At 31.1% G+C, this 17502-nt stretch overlaps 1 protein-coding gene, 1 non-coding gene and 1 pseudogene across 3 annotated transcripts; 2 read left to right on the forward strand and 1 right to left on the reverse strand.

Annotated features, from left to right (window-relative positions):
* Positions 1–2297: 2297 nt before the first annotated feature.
* Positions 2298–2370, reverse strand: TRNAR-ACG (transfer RNA arginine (anticodon ACG)). The gene has a single exon. It is a non-coding gene; the product is annotated as a tRNA-Arg (tRNA).
* A 1421-nt stretch (positions 2371–3791) lies between these two features.
* Positions 3792–4393, forward strand: LOC110426426 (serine/threonine-protein kinase BLUS1 pseudogene; annotated as a pseudogene).
* Positions 4394–13867: 9474 nt separating this feature from the next.
* Positions 13868–17450, forward strand: LOC110426450 (annexin-like protein RJ4). Of its 2 annotated transcripts, none has more exons than XM_021441657.1 (6): positions 13868–13996; positions 16019–16164; positions 16266–16484; positions 16584–16796; positions 16905–16994; positions 17090–17450. In XM_021441657.1, the coding sequence occupies exons 1-6, from the start codon at positions 13924–13926 to the stop codon at positions 17291–17293; spliced, it is 945 nt and encodes a 314-aa protein (XP_021297332.1). In that variant the 5' UTR covers positions 13868–13923; the 3' UTR covers positions 17294–17450. The 2 variants fall into 2 exon arrangements, with proteins under 2 accessions (XP_021297332.1, XP_021297331.1); XM_021441656.2 differs by lacking the exon at positions 13868–13996 and adding an exon at positions 15673–15861.
* Positions 17451–17502: the final 52 nt, after the last annotated feature.

The raw sequence follows: 17502 nt of genomic DNA on the forward strand, positions 1-17502 counted from the left end.
TGGAAGTGGGCAATTTGCATGTCACTATCGTCGGTGGGATAAGGACCAAAAGCTTTAACCCAATGTCCTATAGCATCTAAATATCTAAATATATGTTATATTGTTATTATAGCTAAACATTTGGTTTTTCTCTTTGTGCTTTTTGGATGCATTTAGTGAAACATTAGATTATATAATTATTAGATTAAGGTCCACTAAACATTTTATCCAAAAGACAAAGATCCACATGTTATTGTCTTTTTGCAATCATCAGCATATTTATATAATCTCGTACTGATCATAACTTATAAGATATATTCGAGTGAAAGTATTTGACATTAATTAACCCATCCAAATATATACAAACACATGCTTTGCAAATATCTAATTTTATATAATTATATAATTTTTTTCACTTTTTAATATATAAAAATTGGGTAATTAGGGTTGGAAAGGGTGCCACAAAAATTGAAAAAAAAAAGTAACTATAAAGTTTTTGTATGTTTTTTTGCAAGTATAAACATATTGATCTATATTGATCTTTTTTGTCAGCCTTATCCTATTAATTATCCATGTTGTATTATTGTATGAATGATACAGTTGGAGTACTCTTGTTCTTTATACCAAAAATAGATAAACATATTCCAACATGTATGTTATTTAATTATTCAATTATACCAACATGTATAATCTTTCTTTGACCTAGACATAGACATAAGTTTTCTTATTTCCTAATTAAGCATATTTTTAAGGTTCTATGTATAACATATTGTCTGTATATGGGATCACTTCATCAAAGAGTATAATTTATAAAAATTTAAAAATAAATTTTATTTATTAACGAAGAGTAAAGCTGTCAATATGGGTTAGCCCGATCCCAACCCTTGTGGGTTGAGAAAATATGGGTTGGGTTGAGTTAGCTCATTTTTTATACGGGTTATCAAAGCCTCAACCCAACTCACCCCTTGTTAGCCCATGGGTTCGGTTGGGTCAGTTCATTTTTATTTTTTTTAACATAAAAATTAATTTTTATAATTCTACTTGATAAATTTTTTATTAATAAAATTGTTCTATGATTTAATTTATAAATTGAATAATAAAAACATGTTACAAATAAACAAATTACACCAAATATAAAAAAAAAATTACACATTAAAGTTTAAATCTTCTACACAAACTACTATCTCATAAACATAAGTATATAACTAAATAATAAAAAATTTCAAAACTCATTTATATCCTCCTCAATCCTCATTCTCAAGTAAAACATTTAAATCTTGTTTAGACAGCAATGATGTCTCAAAATCTGAATTATTATCAATTTATCATTTAATATTCATTACCATAAAAGAAAAAGAGATAATAAGTTTTAATCTAAATTAAAATTTTTAATTTGAAAAGTGAAGATTAAAGACAATGAAATATATAAAATAAACAATGCTATTAGTAACTAAATTATTAATTTTACATAATTAAATATATAAAATTATTTTTTTCTGACCCATATAGCTGGCCTTGCCCCAGACCACATTAGCCCACTGATTTGGTGGGTTGGCCCATTTAAGCCAGGTTCCAATATGGGTTAAAATTTTTTAACTCAGTCTACCCCATATTTAATAAAAAATGGATCGACTCAAGGGGTCAGGCCCATTTTGACAAGTTTAACGAAGAGATAATATTTGATTCGTTCATAATGTATGTTGGTAATAATTTCATTATGAGAAAACTACAATAATTTCTTATTATTAAATATTTTTGTTGATTAAGTATACGTATGTTTAAAACTTAATAATTTTGAGGTATATATCATTGAATTTAGATGTAAAATAATTGTTTTTTTTTTACTTAAAAATGTACAAGTTTCTTTATTCATTCATTCAGTTTATGAGTTGTGTTTAATAATGTATAAATGAAGTATTAATTTTTTATATATTTATAATATTAAATAAAATTATTTTCAATTATAAATCATTTAGAAATAACGAATTGATTATTAATTTATGAATTAAAGCACAAACGTATGAAATTGTTAAAATTAGTAAATACTTAATATTTAATACAATTGTCCAGAAGTAGTTCATATTGAAGAAAATAAATAAATCAAATATTTATGAGGATGCATAATGAAATATTAATTCATAAAAAAATAAAAACATTGCTTTGATTTTTTTTTTTCAGTTTTCCAAAATTTGCAAAAGGAAAAATAAAAGGATTTACTTTTGGGCCTACTATAGGGGCTGGAACTTAGAAAGTTGGGCTCGGTTACATTACTGCCTGATTGGCCCCAAAGGGAAAATTCTTAAAATTAAATCCCATTGCGACTCCACTGGGGATCGAACCCAGAATCTCTGGTTCCGTAGACCAGCGCCTTATCCATTGGGCCATGGAGTCGTTACAGGGGAACGCCAAGAATATCTTTAGATATTGCAACTTAGTAACAACTTATACATGCTTAAATAAGTGCCTATTTGTTTTGATTAAAGTATACAATAAATCCCTATATTATAGTTTTTTATTCAATTTAATCCCTCTATTAAAAATTTATTTTAATTTAATCTCTATAATTTACTATTTTATGTAATTTGATCTTCATGAGAAATTCTGTTTTAATTTATTGTCAAAAACACTGATGTAGCATTGATGTGGCCTTTAACGTATTAAACGGTGATAACTTGACAGTGACATGCCAAAAATATTTGTTTTATGTCCTTATGCTGAAACAATGTCTTATTGAGGACGCTATATATACCTTCGTCTTTGTTTCTTTTTCATTTTCTTCTTTCCTTCTCTCCACCTTTTCCCTTTTTCTCTCCTATTCCTTTCAAGCCCAAAATCTAGTGGGTTGCTGCTCATATTTTGATCATAATATGAAAATACTTAGTGTTTCTGTCACCTTCTTTAACTCATTTAACTCTAGATTTCCATTACTAACACTATGTTATAAAAGTTTTTTTTTTTCTCATTTTCCTTATTTCATTTCTCTCGCTTGTGGATATGCCTCTCACCCCTTCTCTTTAAGCCAAAATTGAAAATATTTTTTCAATAATTTGTTCTTTTAATAATTAAATTGACTTGATACATTAAGAAGCTAAAAATAACTTACAGTTTTAACACTTTTTCAATGAATATATTTAGTTATTTCAACATTAAATTGCAATAAAAATTAAATCATTAAAAATTTTAATTTTTTAGTGGTCTGAAAATTTTCAATAGTTTATTGAATACTCCCTAAAGTTGGAATTTGTGAAGTTCCCACGCAAAATTAACTAAATGAAAGCTAAAACCAAAAAGAAAAACAATTGCTAAATTGATGAAACTCAATGAGTAGGTCAATGATATACCAAAAAGTCATAAAAAATTTAATTAATACATGATGAATGAGAAGAACTTACTATAATTTATACTTAAATTAACACTTATTAAAACTATACATATAGAGAGAGAAACTTTATGACCTTTACTTGAATCTTGCCTTAATATTAAGGATAAAAAAAATTATGAATATAAATAAGTAGAAGAAAATCTACTAAAACCCTTCGCTTGTGTTGACGTTATCCTTATTCTTGAAGAATCCTCTAAGAAAAAAAGAAAGGACAAGAAACGAGAAAGTTTATGGGTCATGAAGAAGAAAATCATCCTCCCAGCCCTCAATTACCTTAGAATTAGAAGCTTACAAGATCATTGATGATGTCGAGGTTGGCTCGAATGTGTTCTCATAGATTCAACTGTTGATGCTATCAAATCCATTGATTGATCTTAACTAGTATTCAAAGGTTGATTCCGACAAAAATATTCAACGTGGAACTGAGATCATGTCACTTCCTCCATACCTTAACATCCTCAATGCTCATTGATCTGTCACCATTGACAATCGACATCTTTAGGTGGTGATACCTTTCATGTCTATTGGTTCCTTACAATCCATAATCTCATCTTCTTTCCCCAATGGCTTATGAAAGTAGTGCATCGCCATTACTTTCAAAGAGACCCTAAATTTATTGTCGTATCTTTGCAACCAAAGGCTTTTCATAGACATATTAAGGCTGGCAACATTTTGATGGACTCAAAAAGGTGTGTTAAGCTTGCGAATTTTGGGGTTTTCTGGTCACCGCTGATGCAAAATAACGTGACGAAAACCCCATATTAGTTAGCCCTAAAAGTGATCCACTAATCGCATATAGGGTATAGTTTCAAGGCTAATATATGGTCTTTTGGTATAATCGTGTTTGAATTAGATCATGGAAAGCCTCCTTTATGTCATCTACCTCCGTCAAAATATTTAATCAAGAAGATTAAAGAGAGGTTTAGATTTTCTTATTACAAAAATAATAGCAAGAAAGGTAAGAGCAACTTGTTTTCCAAGGCATTTAATGATATAGTTGCTTCATGTTTTGATCAAGATCTTGCAAAGTGACACTCGACAGTAAAGCTTTTGAAAAATTCTTTTTTTAAGAGTTACAAAGGTTTAGAATTTCTTGAGAAGAATGTGTTGTAGGGATTGCCTAGTGTTGAAGAAAGGTTTAAGGTAAGCAAGATTCCTAGGAAAGGTGTTGATGTTGATGAGGAGTCAAGGTCTCAACTTGTTGAACATACAAGGATTAATGGGTGAAAGTTCAATGAAGAAGGGTTCAATCCTGAACCTATATTCCCTAATGAATAAAAAAAAGATTCAATTAGTTTTGGTGGTGAAACTATCATTCTAAAACTGGTAGGGAAGGCGAATGGACCAGGTAACTTCGAGGGGACAAATTTGAATGCACTAAAGGGGTTGGGGATGGAGGAGATGAAAAAAGTCTAGCATTGAGGAAATTGTAGGGGTGATCAACCTGAAGTTGAGGGTATTGTTAATACAGACTGATAAATAAAGCATGAAAGCCCAATTAATATTAAAGTGATCAGTTAATGATGAGCTTTGCATGTCAAGTTAGGTCAATGTGAGACAAAACAATTTTCATGTGTTATAGAGTTGATATCTAAGGTTTAATTACATAAAATATATGTGTTTTGCAATCAATTTTGTAGAAACTTAAAATGGGTTAGGAATAAATTTTCGAAATTAGTTCTTTTAAAGATTGATCTTGGTTTTGTAGTTTTTGTTTTTGGAGTGTTTTGATACATGAATTTTGTAAAATTGGAATCTTATTAAGCTTTAGTTAGTTTAATTGCATTAAAAACGAGCTAAAAAATTAAAAAATGTAGAGAAAATCTCAAAATAGACCCTAAAGAGTATGTTCTCTCCTTAAACATGTTAAAAATGTGCGAAAAATGTGCAAAAAATGTTTAAAGGATGGCATATGTGGCATGTGTGGGCTTTATGGAGGTTTGATTTCGTTTCCATTTTTTCTAAAAGCCTTAGAATTTTAATTCTGAATTCTTGGATTTTTTTTCAAAATTTTTATATGGCTTTAAATATTATTATTTAATATTTATGCATTTTTATGTATTTTCTCTAATTTATATGTATGTATTCTATGAATTTGTTTTATTATAAAATATTTTGGCATGTTGAGAGTTTGTTGCAGTATGTACTCTCCTTAGATTAATCTCAAATTTTGTGTACTCTCAAGTTGAAATTATGTGCATAATTTAGAGATTGTATTGTATTTATGTGGAAAGTTCAATATCTTAAGTTTTAATGCAATATGTACAATTTAGGAGCAAATGAGATACATCCAAGCTTAGTATCTCAGTTAGAATACTCCATTGCATACGTTGGGTTGAGCATGCAAATAAAGGACTTTGGGCAACTTGTAAATTCCCAGTTTGAGAAAAATTTTTATTAATTAATATAAGTGCTTAATTGTGAAAGTGGCTCATTTACTAAGATTAATGGATTATTTTCTTAAGTACATGTTAGGGGATGGTCTATAAATTGCCTTATACAATTACCTGTCCAAAGGAGTTACCATGTAAAGCAACTTAAATTGGGACATGAAGTATCATAATTGAGGGTATACCGATCTACAAGGTCTATCTACCCAAAAAAGATAGATTTTTTGAAAAATAGTTAGGATATTCTCATATTAACTTTACGTGAAGAGTACCTATTAGCATGTCATATTCTCTGCTTAAAAAGGAGTCTATGGTGATGCACATGAACTTTTCGGTTATCTTGGTACATTATGAATTGTTGCTAATTATTTTGTTATTGCCCATCGACTAATAATTGCATTTCTTGTCTTGAATAGTGAACTTTTCTATTTAAATTTTTCTAGTCACATTTTCTGTTAATAAAGGACTTGGCCACCATGAGATTTTGAGTAGATAAACCTTAAGGATTAGAAAAGTGATATAGATCGGTTTGTCATATATATATATATATATATATATATATATGAATATAGATAAGTATGTATAATATATTGTTAAAAGTTTTTTGAATGATAAGAAAGCTTTTGGGGCATGAGAGAGATCCAATAAATTTTGTCTACTTACTATTAAGAGGTATATACTTGTACACTTATTGAGTGGATTTCTTGATATCGCTAAAATAAAGGAGTTCTTAACTATAGGGTGTCATCTAATGTTGAAATTGACATTTTTTTTGGAAGGACTTTATTCCATAAGTTATGATGGGATAGAAAGATTTAAGATGTACATTATTAAGATGCTCCACTAAATTTAATACCCAAAAAGGTTAAGGATAAGAGAAAGAATTTGGTCAATCTATGAGTTTTAAGAGGTCTTAAAATTGTCCTAAAAAAGGAAGATAGATATTTTTTCTGCAAAGAAAAGAGATATAAGAAACAAGATTGTCTTAAATATAAGATTCGGCTACAAAGCATAAACTTAAAGAGATCAATAAGTAAGAGGAAGCCAAATAAGGAGAAGTTTAGAGTTATAATTGGCAACAAAGTAGAGGTGGAAGCTGAGTTTGTAAGATCAATTTGTTGAAATTTAGTTTCAATTTCTTTATTAGACACTATTAGTTGAATTTTGAAGTAAAGGATTACATTATTAAGATAATTAATGATTCAAAATGTATTGGCTTATGTTCTTTGACTCATAGATTATATAGATTGTATTTAGTTCCTATTAATATTATTGCCACCTCATATTATGTTGAAAGAGTTGCCAAAAGACCATACATAAAAAAAAAACATATTTCATGTTATGGCATAAATGACTTTGCTATATTTCCAAGGAAAGGGTAGAAAGATCGATAAAGGATAACATCCTGCCTCTTTTTATTTTTGATAACCTAGAGACATGTGTTGATTGTTACAGGGATAAGATGACCAAGATAAATGAAAGAGATCAAATAGAAAGTTTTGATTTATTAGAACTCACCTACATTGACATAAATGGACCATGTACCCCTACTATTGATAGTCATAGATATTTGAGGCATTTATTAATGATTTTTCTCATTATGATTATAATGTTCAACTATTTCTTGATGAGATCCCTCAACATTAGTATGTTGTATAATAGATGCCACAAAGAAGATCAACAAGGGTAAGGAAGTCGACTCTTTTGTCAAACATCTATGAATTCTATCTTTAAGAAGGTGATTATGATATTAGCCATTTAATATATCTAGTAGCTTTTCCAGAAGTTGTTTTAAGTCTTAAATTAGATCTGTGGTGAGATGCAATGAAGGATAAGATACAATTTATATTATACACTAGTTTATGGGAGCTTATTGAGCTAAGTAATGGTTGCAACCGCATTAGTTGTAAACAAGTATAAAAGACTAAGAAAGATTCTAAAAGAAAGGTTGAAAGGTTTAAACTAAAGCTAGTTGTCAAAGTTTTTAGTTACAATTGTTTTTGTTGTATCCTACTAGGTTATTATTTAGAGTATTTATGGCTTTAATAGTTCATTATTATTTAGAACTATATTAGATAAATGTTATGATTGCCTTTCTAATTGAAAATCTCATTGAAAAGATTTATATGTTGTAACCTCAAGAATTCAAAAAAAGAAAAAAGAAAAATATCCTCTTGTGTGAAGACCTAAAAGTCTATTTATGGGTTTTAACAATTTTTTCCACTGGTGATATCTTAAATTTGATGATGGATGATGCAAAGTCACATAGTCTAACATTTTTGTTAATGGATGATGCAAAGATTCGTTGAAAGGTGCTCATAAGACTAGTTCCATTTAGTCCTTTCTCATGTTGAAATCCAATAGATTGCCCATCACCTACAACAATTCCAAAGTTTGTTGACAGCTGCAAGAAAAATTTATTAGTAGGCATAAGTGGAGAAATTATATTTTTCCAAATATTAGAGTTTTTATGATTGATAGCAGCATTGGGTAAAAAGGCATTTGGCTCATAGTCATTCTTCACCATAATTATCTCTCTCCATTAGTTATTTCCTTCATTCCCATATCTCTACAACCATTTATTGAGTAAAGCTCGATTTTTTATTTCGAGATCAATTATACCTAACCCTCCCATATTTTTGTGTTGATAAACTACATCCCATTTCACATAGTGTATTCCTTTATTCACACCATTACCTCCCTAAAGAAATCTTCTTTGAATTTTTTTTTAATTTATTTTTAACTCCTTATGGCATCTTAAAAAGTGACATGAAAAAGAAAAGTAGACTATTCATCACAAATTTTATCAAAGTTATTCGACCTTCAATTGAGAGCATTTTTTATTTCCATCCATTCAATTTAGACTAAAAACAATTTATCACTAGTTTCCATATTTTCTTTGAAGCTTGAACAACGTTTAATGGAAGGCCTAAATAGGTAGATGGAAAATGGCCTACCTTGCATCAAATTCTTGCTACCCAAGTACTAAGTAAATTTGAATTCACACCCACCCTAAAGAGATTACTCTTCTTAAAATTAATTTTCAATCAAGAGACAATTTGAAAGCATCTAATCACCATTTTTAAGTTAATCAAGCATGCTAATTTGGGTTCACAAAACAAAAGAGTATCATCATAAAATTGTAAATGTGAAAGACTCAAACCTTTATTTCCAATCAAAATCCTAGTGCATAATTGTTCAGCACTCGTTTTCTCCACGATATAATTGAATGCTCTAGTAATTATGTTGAACAAGAAAGGAGATTACAGACAACCTTGGTTAAGACCTTTCTGCATTTTGATAGGTTCAGTAGGAGACCCATTAACAAAAATCGAGACTAAGGCAGTCGTAACACATTCCATGATCCAAGTCCGTCATTTTCTCCCAAAACCCATTTTCAATTTCATGAGATCAAGGAAACTCTAAGACACATTGTCACACACCTTCTCAAAACATACCTTTAACAACAAGCCACCCTCCCTTTTTTTATGTAACATGTCAACCATCTCATTTGCAATTAACCCACAATATAGGAATTGCTTGCCTTTAAAAAAAGCAAATTGATACATCCCAATTAATTCCTATTACTTTCTTCAATCTATTGGCCAATAACTTCGCAAGTATCTTATACACAATTCCCACAAAGCTAATTGGACGATACTTACTCACTGTGAAGGAATTTTTTACCTTAGGGATTAAAATAATAAAAGTCTCATTGACACCATGCCTAAGCTTCCCATTCTTGCGAAAATTAGCAAGAAAATCCATGACGTCTTTTTTAACAATTCCCCACTATGATTTTAGGAAGTTAAAATTATAGCCATTAGGCCTAAGAGTTTTGTTACTATCACATTCTTATAAGATTTCTGTGACCTTTATCTTAATGTAAGGTGCCTCTAAAGCCTCTCTGGATTCCTTTTTAATCTACGAATGCACTCTAAATCAATAAGTTTCATTATTTTCCTACTACCATACAATTGGGTGAAGCGTTTGGCAACCTTCTTTTTTGTTTGCATTGGCTCCTCAATCAATTGATCATTCACTTTTGAGATTCGATCTGATTCAAGCTTCTTTTAGCAAAGTCCATAATGGTTGTTTTTGCTGTAACTGCTTAACGGCACAAGCTATTTGTTGTTCTTGTGGAATGTGATATTTCTTGTTCATGGATATCAATCGATATTTTTCACAAATAGCTTGATTGTAATATAAGATCAAGTCCACAAAATAGCTTTGATTAACTTGCGATTATTTTTTTTCGGCTTTTTGTAAACTTAGGAATATTGGAGTAGATCCTGAAAAACCTACCCCAATCAAGTGTAAGAAGGCAAGAAAAAGAATTTTTTGAGATTTTTCTAACATTTTTGACATCGATGAGCAACAGCTGACCACCACTAGTGGTGGTTGCAACGATGGTAGTCAGTTGGAATCTAGGCAGTAACCCACTAGATTCTTAGTTTGAAAAGAATAAGAGATTAAAAGGAATAGGGTAGAGAGAGGGAGAGAAAGGAAAAAATGAAAAAGAAAGAAGGATGAGGGCATTTATACCTTCCTTGATAAAACACCATTTTAGCATAAAGAAAATTTTTTTTATTTCTTCCACATCAGTATAGCCTGACACGTCAAGGCCACATCAGCATTTTTAATGGTAAATTTAGACAAAGTTGCACGTAAGAACCAAATCATATCAAATAGCAATGTACATAGACTAGATTTATTAAATAAATTTTGTTTAGATTGACTAAATTGAACAAAACACTATACAATATGAAGTTCCTATGTACTTTTACCATTTGTTTTTTATTATCATAATTATCTTTTTTTTTTTGTATAAATGAGGTAACTATATTTATCCAAGAGAAGTTGCTATAAAAACAAACACTTAATAAAGTTACATTAGTTTAAGTTATTAAATAACTATTTATTATCTACACCCCAGTAACATTTTTTTTTGAAAGTTCCAGTAACATTTTTAAGCCTATTTAAACAAAAACAAACAATCTCCAATGTTAGTAAAAGATAAATTCAATATTCTGAATTGTTTATTGAACACATTTATTGTAATCAAACTATATCATAATTTAACATAATTGTACTGATTTAATCGCAACTTATTGAAACGAAAACAATCTCCTATGTTAAGAGAAGAAGATTCTTATATTCTAAATTGCACATTGTATAGAGGTATACGCGCACACACACACACACAAAGCCAATAGTATTGTAATCTAATTGTATCATAATCTAACTAAACCACATAGATTTAACCTACATTTTGTATAATTGCTGTAGATAGTCAATTTTGGTTAATACTTAGTCTCTAAAAAATCATTTTATCGCGTAACATTATATAAAGAATAATGAGAATAACCATTATAAGTGAAGCACTACTTCACGCAGAACAACTAGAATAAGTGAAACATTACTCCATGTGAAACAATTAATACAAGTAGAATAACTATTTTGTACAAAATAACAATTTCACACAGATGACAGTGAAAGTAATCCGAAATAGGTGGCAGGGTTCATGAGTTACTTTTGTATTGGGATGTTCCGGAGAATTTGGCTTGGTGGCTCAGATATGAAGGTAGTTAAGAGGTCTTTCTTAACCTTTTCCTGAAGTACAAGTGTTTTTCTGCTTTTTCCTTATTCTCTTATACTTGTTCATGTACAACCTTTTCTCTTGTACCTGTTCATAAACAGCTTCCTCTCTTGTACCTGTTCACGTATAACTTTTCTTCATTAGCCCATACTCGAGAACAAGTCTTATTAAATATAATTATTTCAATGGTCACATAATAAGTTTTTAACCGTTATTCAACATTAACTCCCAGTAACGGTTACCTAATATTAAAACTCTCCTTAATGATATTATTCATTACGTGTATTAAAATCTTTTCTTGTAACTGTTATTTTTAACACTATATATATAGAGCATGCACAACTCAAAAAGGAGCTTTTTCAGAATGATTGGACTCTGGCTCATAACTTTTCTCCTTAGCCTATTTTCACTTAGAACACTTACTCTTTTCTTATTCTCTTCCACCTGTCACGACATTTAGTGGTTCAGGAACTGCTCCAATCTTCCTCTCCATCACCTCTGGTACATCCCTTACTTGTTTGCAATGCTTCCTCTTCTCATCACAAGAACCCCATTTACAATTGCTATAATTATATTAACACTCCTTTAAAACTCAATATGGTATGGTAGGCGGTGACCTTAATGATGTGGTAAAACATTTAGCAGACTAACATGCAATATGTAGCAAGTAGTTGCAGATGACACAACAAAAGATGTGGGCAAATAACGCAGCAGAATATGTGATAAGTAGTTGATTGATAGATAGATGACGTGACAGAATACGTTGCAGACTTAAACAGTATGGAAACATGGTTGCAGACTTAAACAATATGGAGATATGATTTCAAAAGACGATAAAATAGCTCTGATGCCATGTTAGCAAAAGAAAAATCTTATATTATAAATATATATTGTACGAAGTGTGTGTGTGTATATATGTATATATATCTATATATATATATAACGCTAACAGTATAATTATTTAATTATATCATTAATAGTATCATAATTTAACTGCATTACTGATATTATCATAATCTAGTTATTAATTTAATCTATAATATGTAGAATTACTATAATTATTCTTATCATCCTACATGCTTTTCCATAACTCTAGAATAGACTTAGGCATTTTGCCAATAAACTCTGCCATTTCTCTCATATAAGGCAAATAATAGCCTCCCAGGCAATGCCAAGGATGATCTTCAACAAAGCCTTACCTATCAACATGGTCTTAGCCTAAAGAAAATCTTGAGTGCCAATCGCCAACAGGTTTCTGAATTCCACAAAGCTTATAAAACCAACATCCAAAAGCTGCTCAGAGTATATGACAAAAAATCTCGTAAAGCAAAATGCTGGCAAATCTGCCATACGTTGGAAATCTCTTTCTTTAATTTTACTTTTTCAGCAAACGATTTCATTGGTCATCATGTGAAATTCTTGAACAAGTTTCAAGACCATTGGAAATTGACTCCAAACTTGTCTCCTTCTGCTTCGTAGTTCATACAAGTACATCAAAATATGTCACCATCCTAGTTTTCAACAACACTATCTAAAGTGGGTTAATTAAGTAGCTGTACCAATAAGTAGCATCCATCTTGATGTCACTAGGTTTGAGAAATTGTAGGGTTTGCATGATTCAAAATGAAAATGAAAGGGTTTAAAATTTTTAGAAGGAAAAAGGGAAATATGTGAGGACTTGCATATTAATTGGATTGATTTTCCTATTCTTTTGCCATAGTTAATGACTTATCAATTAATAAGACTTCTTATATTTTAATTAATAAATAAAATAAAAAAATTCAAGAATTTAATGATTATCTAAGTAGTTTATATCAATCATAATTTAAGTATTTTCCATTTACTTTAGTTTGCCTTGATTTTTAATATTCAAACACTCAATGAAACTTTATTTTAACCATACATAATCCTATAATCTCTAAAATTTTTAAATTCGTGACTCATTACGTGTGAATTTGATCAATTAACTTTACATTAATTAATTTATTTTTTAAATTAATTAATAACGAAGTTATGAAAACTTATCAATCACTTCTTGCAGGGTCACATTTTTGGTGTGCTCTCATTCTAATTAATGGAAATTTTATTCTCAAAAATATTTCGATATTTATAGGAATAAAAGATGCCTACAACTAGGATAAAGAGGAAAAGGGCACAGAAACTGAAGAAGGAAAAAGCTGAAGGTAATAGCTGGAGATCCTATGTTTTCCCTTTGACACTTTGCATCCAACTAGAAAACGACAATGCCATGCACCTTCATTTTCTGACAACCCACACTTTGCATTCATGAAATTCAATTAATCAACAAGCAAATATGTAGTTTTGCTTTTTCTTTTCAGTATTTTAATCAGAAAAGAATAAAGGGTATCTGCTAAATTTTTAATTCAATGTAAAAAAGGCAGTACTAGCTGGGTTGAAAAGCATGATAAACGTGAGTTGGCGTTAACTTCAACATTGGGTATCATACACAATTTCTTTTGCTATAAATAGGGAGGTAGAGGAACAAGTTTTCTTCACCTAGCCTTTAGTTTTGTACTTAATTTATTAGATTAGAGAGTTCAGAGATCTAACCAATGGCAACCCTCATTGCTCCTGACCACCCTTCTGCTGTTGAAGATGCTGAAGCCCTTCGAAAGGCTTGTAAAGGTAATCTTAATTTCACTAATTACATGTGTAGAGATATACATTTCTCTTCCTCATCATGGCAAGCATACCAAATTCACTGTGATCTATATAGTAACATATATATATATATATATATATATATATATGATTTGCTAAACATAGTTGCTTTTGCAGAGATTCATTCATACCATTGATAGACAAAACCGTCCTTGTCTATAAAGGATGAGGCTACCATGGTTACCATAAAAAAAACATGAAAAATCATATTTCTACAATGAGTTTTATTGATTATTATTAAGAATTATATCATATAGTTCTTTATCAATGTCAGCAAGGTCACTTGGGTTTAGGGTATATCATACAGTATGGACACCTGGATTGCTAATTTGTATAGAAATAATTATATAATATATGATACAATTTGTGATAACTATTAAAGTAATTGGTCTCATTCTATCTTCCAATTAAAGAATTGAAGTCATATCTAGTAACTATTTAATTATCTTGTGGGAAGGTTCCTGTTGATGTCACCAACGCCACATACACTAAATTTCTACATGGTAGGTACAGGTTTTCTTGTCCTTTAATGCCACCTGGCTTCCTATGTCAAATTCTCTTTTATCTTTTTTGCCTTTTGATTTTCTTTTATCCAATTCTTTTCTGTTCTATTTTTCTTTCCTGGTGAAAAGAAAAAAGAAGACAAACTGCTCCAATTAATCTCTGTATATAGAACTAATTTTTTCTTGATTAGTTGTATAGGTATATGCATAGACATCCTACAGCTAGCCCACGTTATAATTAAGAAAACTTTGCTGAACAATGAGAAAGATCTGATCAAAAAACTTTCAGAACAATGGCTTAAAAGAGGGGAATCTGATAAAGATTAGAAGATTATATGTAGTTCACCTAACACTGTTAAATGAAAAAGATCAAAAGATAGCAACATAGGGAAAGCATTTATTAGATTAATATATAGGGAAAAGAGTGTAATAGGGAAGACTTCAAGAGAGGAACAGATGTGATATGAACAATGACATCTTTCTAGCTACTTACTGCTAACATCTATTTTTTTTTTTTTCATCAGCCTGAGTTGGATCTCTGTATTAGATTTTACCAGATACAAACTATTTAGTTCACTATCTATGAGCAAATTAAGTAATATTAACCATTTCATTTGTCGATTGGAAAAGGAATTCGAACCCGGTCTAGGAAATACGTATATCTATCATTAAGATAAATACTCAAAATTTACACCCGATTTTTAAGTAGGGATTCATTCATCTATACCATTGAGTGTTTATTTTTTGAAAGAGAGTAAATAGCAGAAGTGATTTTTCTTTTTCCTTTTAGTGCAAAAGGAAAGTACCATGACTTAAATTAACTTACCATTTCTGCTCCATTTCTTGTCCTTTCCCTACCACATGAGTCCAGCTTAATTAGCAAAGCAGAAAAACTTTTACTGATCAATTCCATATACTTGCAGTCTATAAAGCTACAGTAAGAAGAATTATATGGTTGGAATTGAGAGTTGATATCCTTTGAAATGGAAGCATCAGTTACCAGCTAGGAAAGTATTGTTTGTATATGTTACAGCTAAGCATAAATTGGAAGATCATAAATATGCACTAAAATCAATATAGCATATTTCATTCCAAGAAACCCAAGACCTGACACATTAATTTTTCATAAATTAAGGCCAGCTAGAAAGAGTATAGTAAGGAAACTAGTATTATAAATAAGGGTCTTAAGGTAAGTCTCCTTCAAAATTCATTGACAATCTCTAGAGACTCAGAGGGAAAATAGTCCAAAACAAATGGCTACCATCGATGTTCCTCATCAGGTTTCATTTCTTGAAGATGCTGAAGCTCTTCGAAAGGCTTGTAAAGGTTATTCCATTTACAATTGACAATTTTCTAGTCTTAGCCCTTTAATATAATTAGATGACAATTTTCTATGAAATGATCATTGTTATTCTTATAATACTTCAGACTGGGAAGAAAGATTTATGACTTACACATGTTTTTCTCCTTGTAACTTTGCTAGGATGGGGGACTGATGAGAAGGCTATAATTTCAGTTCTGGGTCATAGAAATGCAGCTCAGAGAAAGCAAATCAGGCTAGCTTACGAAGAGCTGTACCAGGAAGATCTCATCAAGCGTCTTGAATCGGAGCTTTCTGGTGATTTTGAGGTTAATACACCAGGCCCCATCATCATTGGCATTTTCTGTTTCATTTCTGAAGTATTAGTGTATCAGTTTTTTGATAGTGTTTTTGATTTGTTTGAACATAGAAAGCGGTGTACCGTTGGGTACTGGATCCAGCAGATCGAGATGCTGTCCTAGCTAATGTTGCCATAAAGAAAATTAGCCCTGATCACCATGTGATCATCGAAATTTCGTGCACCAGATCCCCTGAAGAGCTGTTGGCTCTGAGGAGAGCCTATCAGGCTCGATACAAGCATTCCCTGGAGGAAGATGTTGCTGCTCATACCAAGGGAGACATCCGAAAGGCATGCCCTGATCAACACCGTTTTCTTTTCTTCATTTTATGGTTGATGAAACCTTTAAAGGATTGAGTAATTAACGAAGGTTTTTGGTTGATGTTGCAGCTCTTGGTTGCCTTGGTGAGTGCATTCAGATATGATGGGGAGGAGATAAATACCAGACGAGCAAATTCTGAAGCCAATATTCTTCATGATGCTATCAAAGACGAGGCTTTCAACCATGAAGAAGTTATCAGGATCCTGAGTACAAGGAGCAAGATGCAACTCATGGCAACTTTCAACTGCTACAGAGATGATCAAGGCACTACCATCACCAAGGTACACATAAAAAGAGCGCCCTTTTTTCATTAAAGTTTCAATAGCTTAAAGCCAAACTATGCTCTCATATCAAATGTATTCTCTACCCTTTCCTTCTTGTTTCTCCAGAAATTGCTAGGTGAGTCGGGTGATGAATTCCTGGTGGCACTGCGTACTGCAGTTCGATGCCTCAATGACCCGAAAAAGTACTTTGAAAAGGTTTAAGTCTTACAGGATTCTAATACCATTTTGGTACCCTTTTTCATCATAAGCATTGATATATGTACTCAAAATTTGCCATTCTCTTGCAACAGGTTTTGCGCAATTCAATCAAAGGGATCGGAACTGATGAGGATGCTCTTACCAGAGTGATCGTTACAAGGGCTGAAAAGGACCTGAAAGAGATCAAAGACCTTTACCACAAGAGAAACAGTATGCCTCTTGAACAGGCTGTCGCCAAGGACACCTCGGGCGATTACGAGGCCTTCCTTCTAACTCTGTTGGGGAAGGAAGATTGATATCTTCTTCGGCCATTTGCTGGTTTTAATTAAGTGGTGTTATTTACTTTGGTGGAACCTTGTTGATCCAAGCGACTACTTTCTTGAACCCTGTTTAAGTTTCTCTGTGGCGTGACAAAATTTATCTATGTATGTCCATTTCGTATGGTGTTTTTAATGGTGTGGAAGGTCTTGTTGTCCAATGGCATATACAGTGAGCTTCGAACAAC

This window comes from Theobroma umbraticum, unplaced genomic scaffold (genome assembly GCF_002168275.2).
Source record: "Theobroma umbraticum cultivar Fairchild unplaced genomic scaffold, ASM216827v3 scaffold_55.0, whole genome shotgun sequence".
NCBI classification, from domain to species: domain Eukaryota; kingdom Viridiplantae; phylum Streptophyta; class Magnoliopsida; order Malvales; family Malvaceae; genus Theobroma; species Theobroma umbraticum.

What these genes read in the sequence shown, in the direction of transcription:
- LOC110426450 (XM_021441657.1), top strand. Translation starts at nt 13,924, where the DNA reads ATGGCAACCCTCATTGCTCCTGACCACCCTTCTGCTGTTGAAGATGCT. An exon ending in CCAAGGGAGACATCCGAAAG is followed by an intron (nt 16,485 to 16,583) that starts GCATGCCCTGAT and finishes TTGATGTTGCAG; the next exon opens with CTCTTGGTTGCCTTGGTGAG. An exon ending in AAGGCACTACCATCACCAAG is followed by an intron (nt 16,797 to 16,904) that starts GTACACATAAAA and finishes TTGTTTCTCCAG; the next exon opens with AAATTGCTAGGTGAGTCGGG.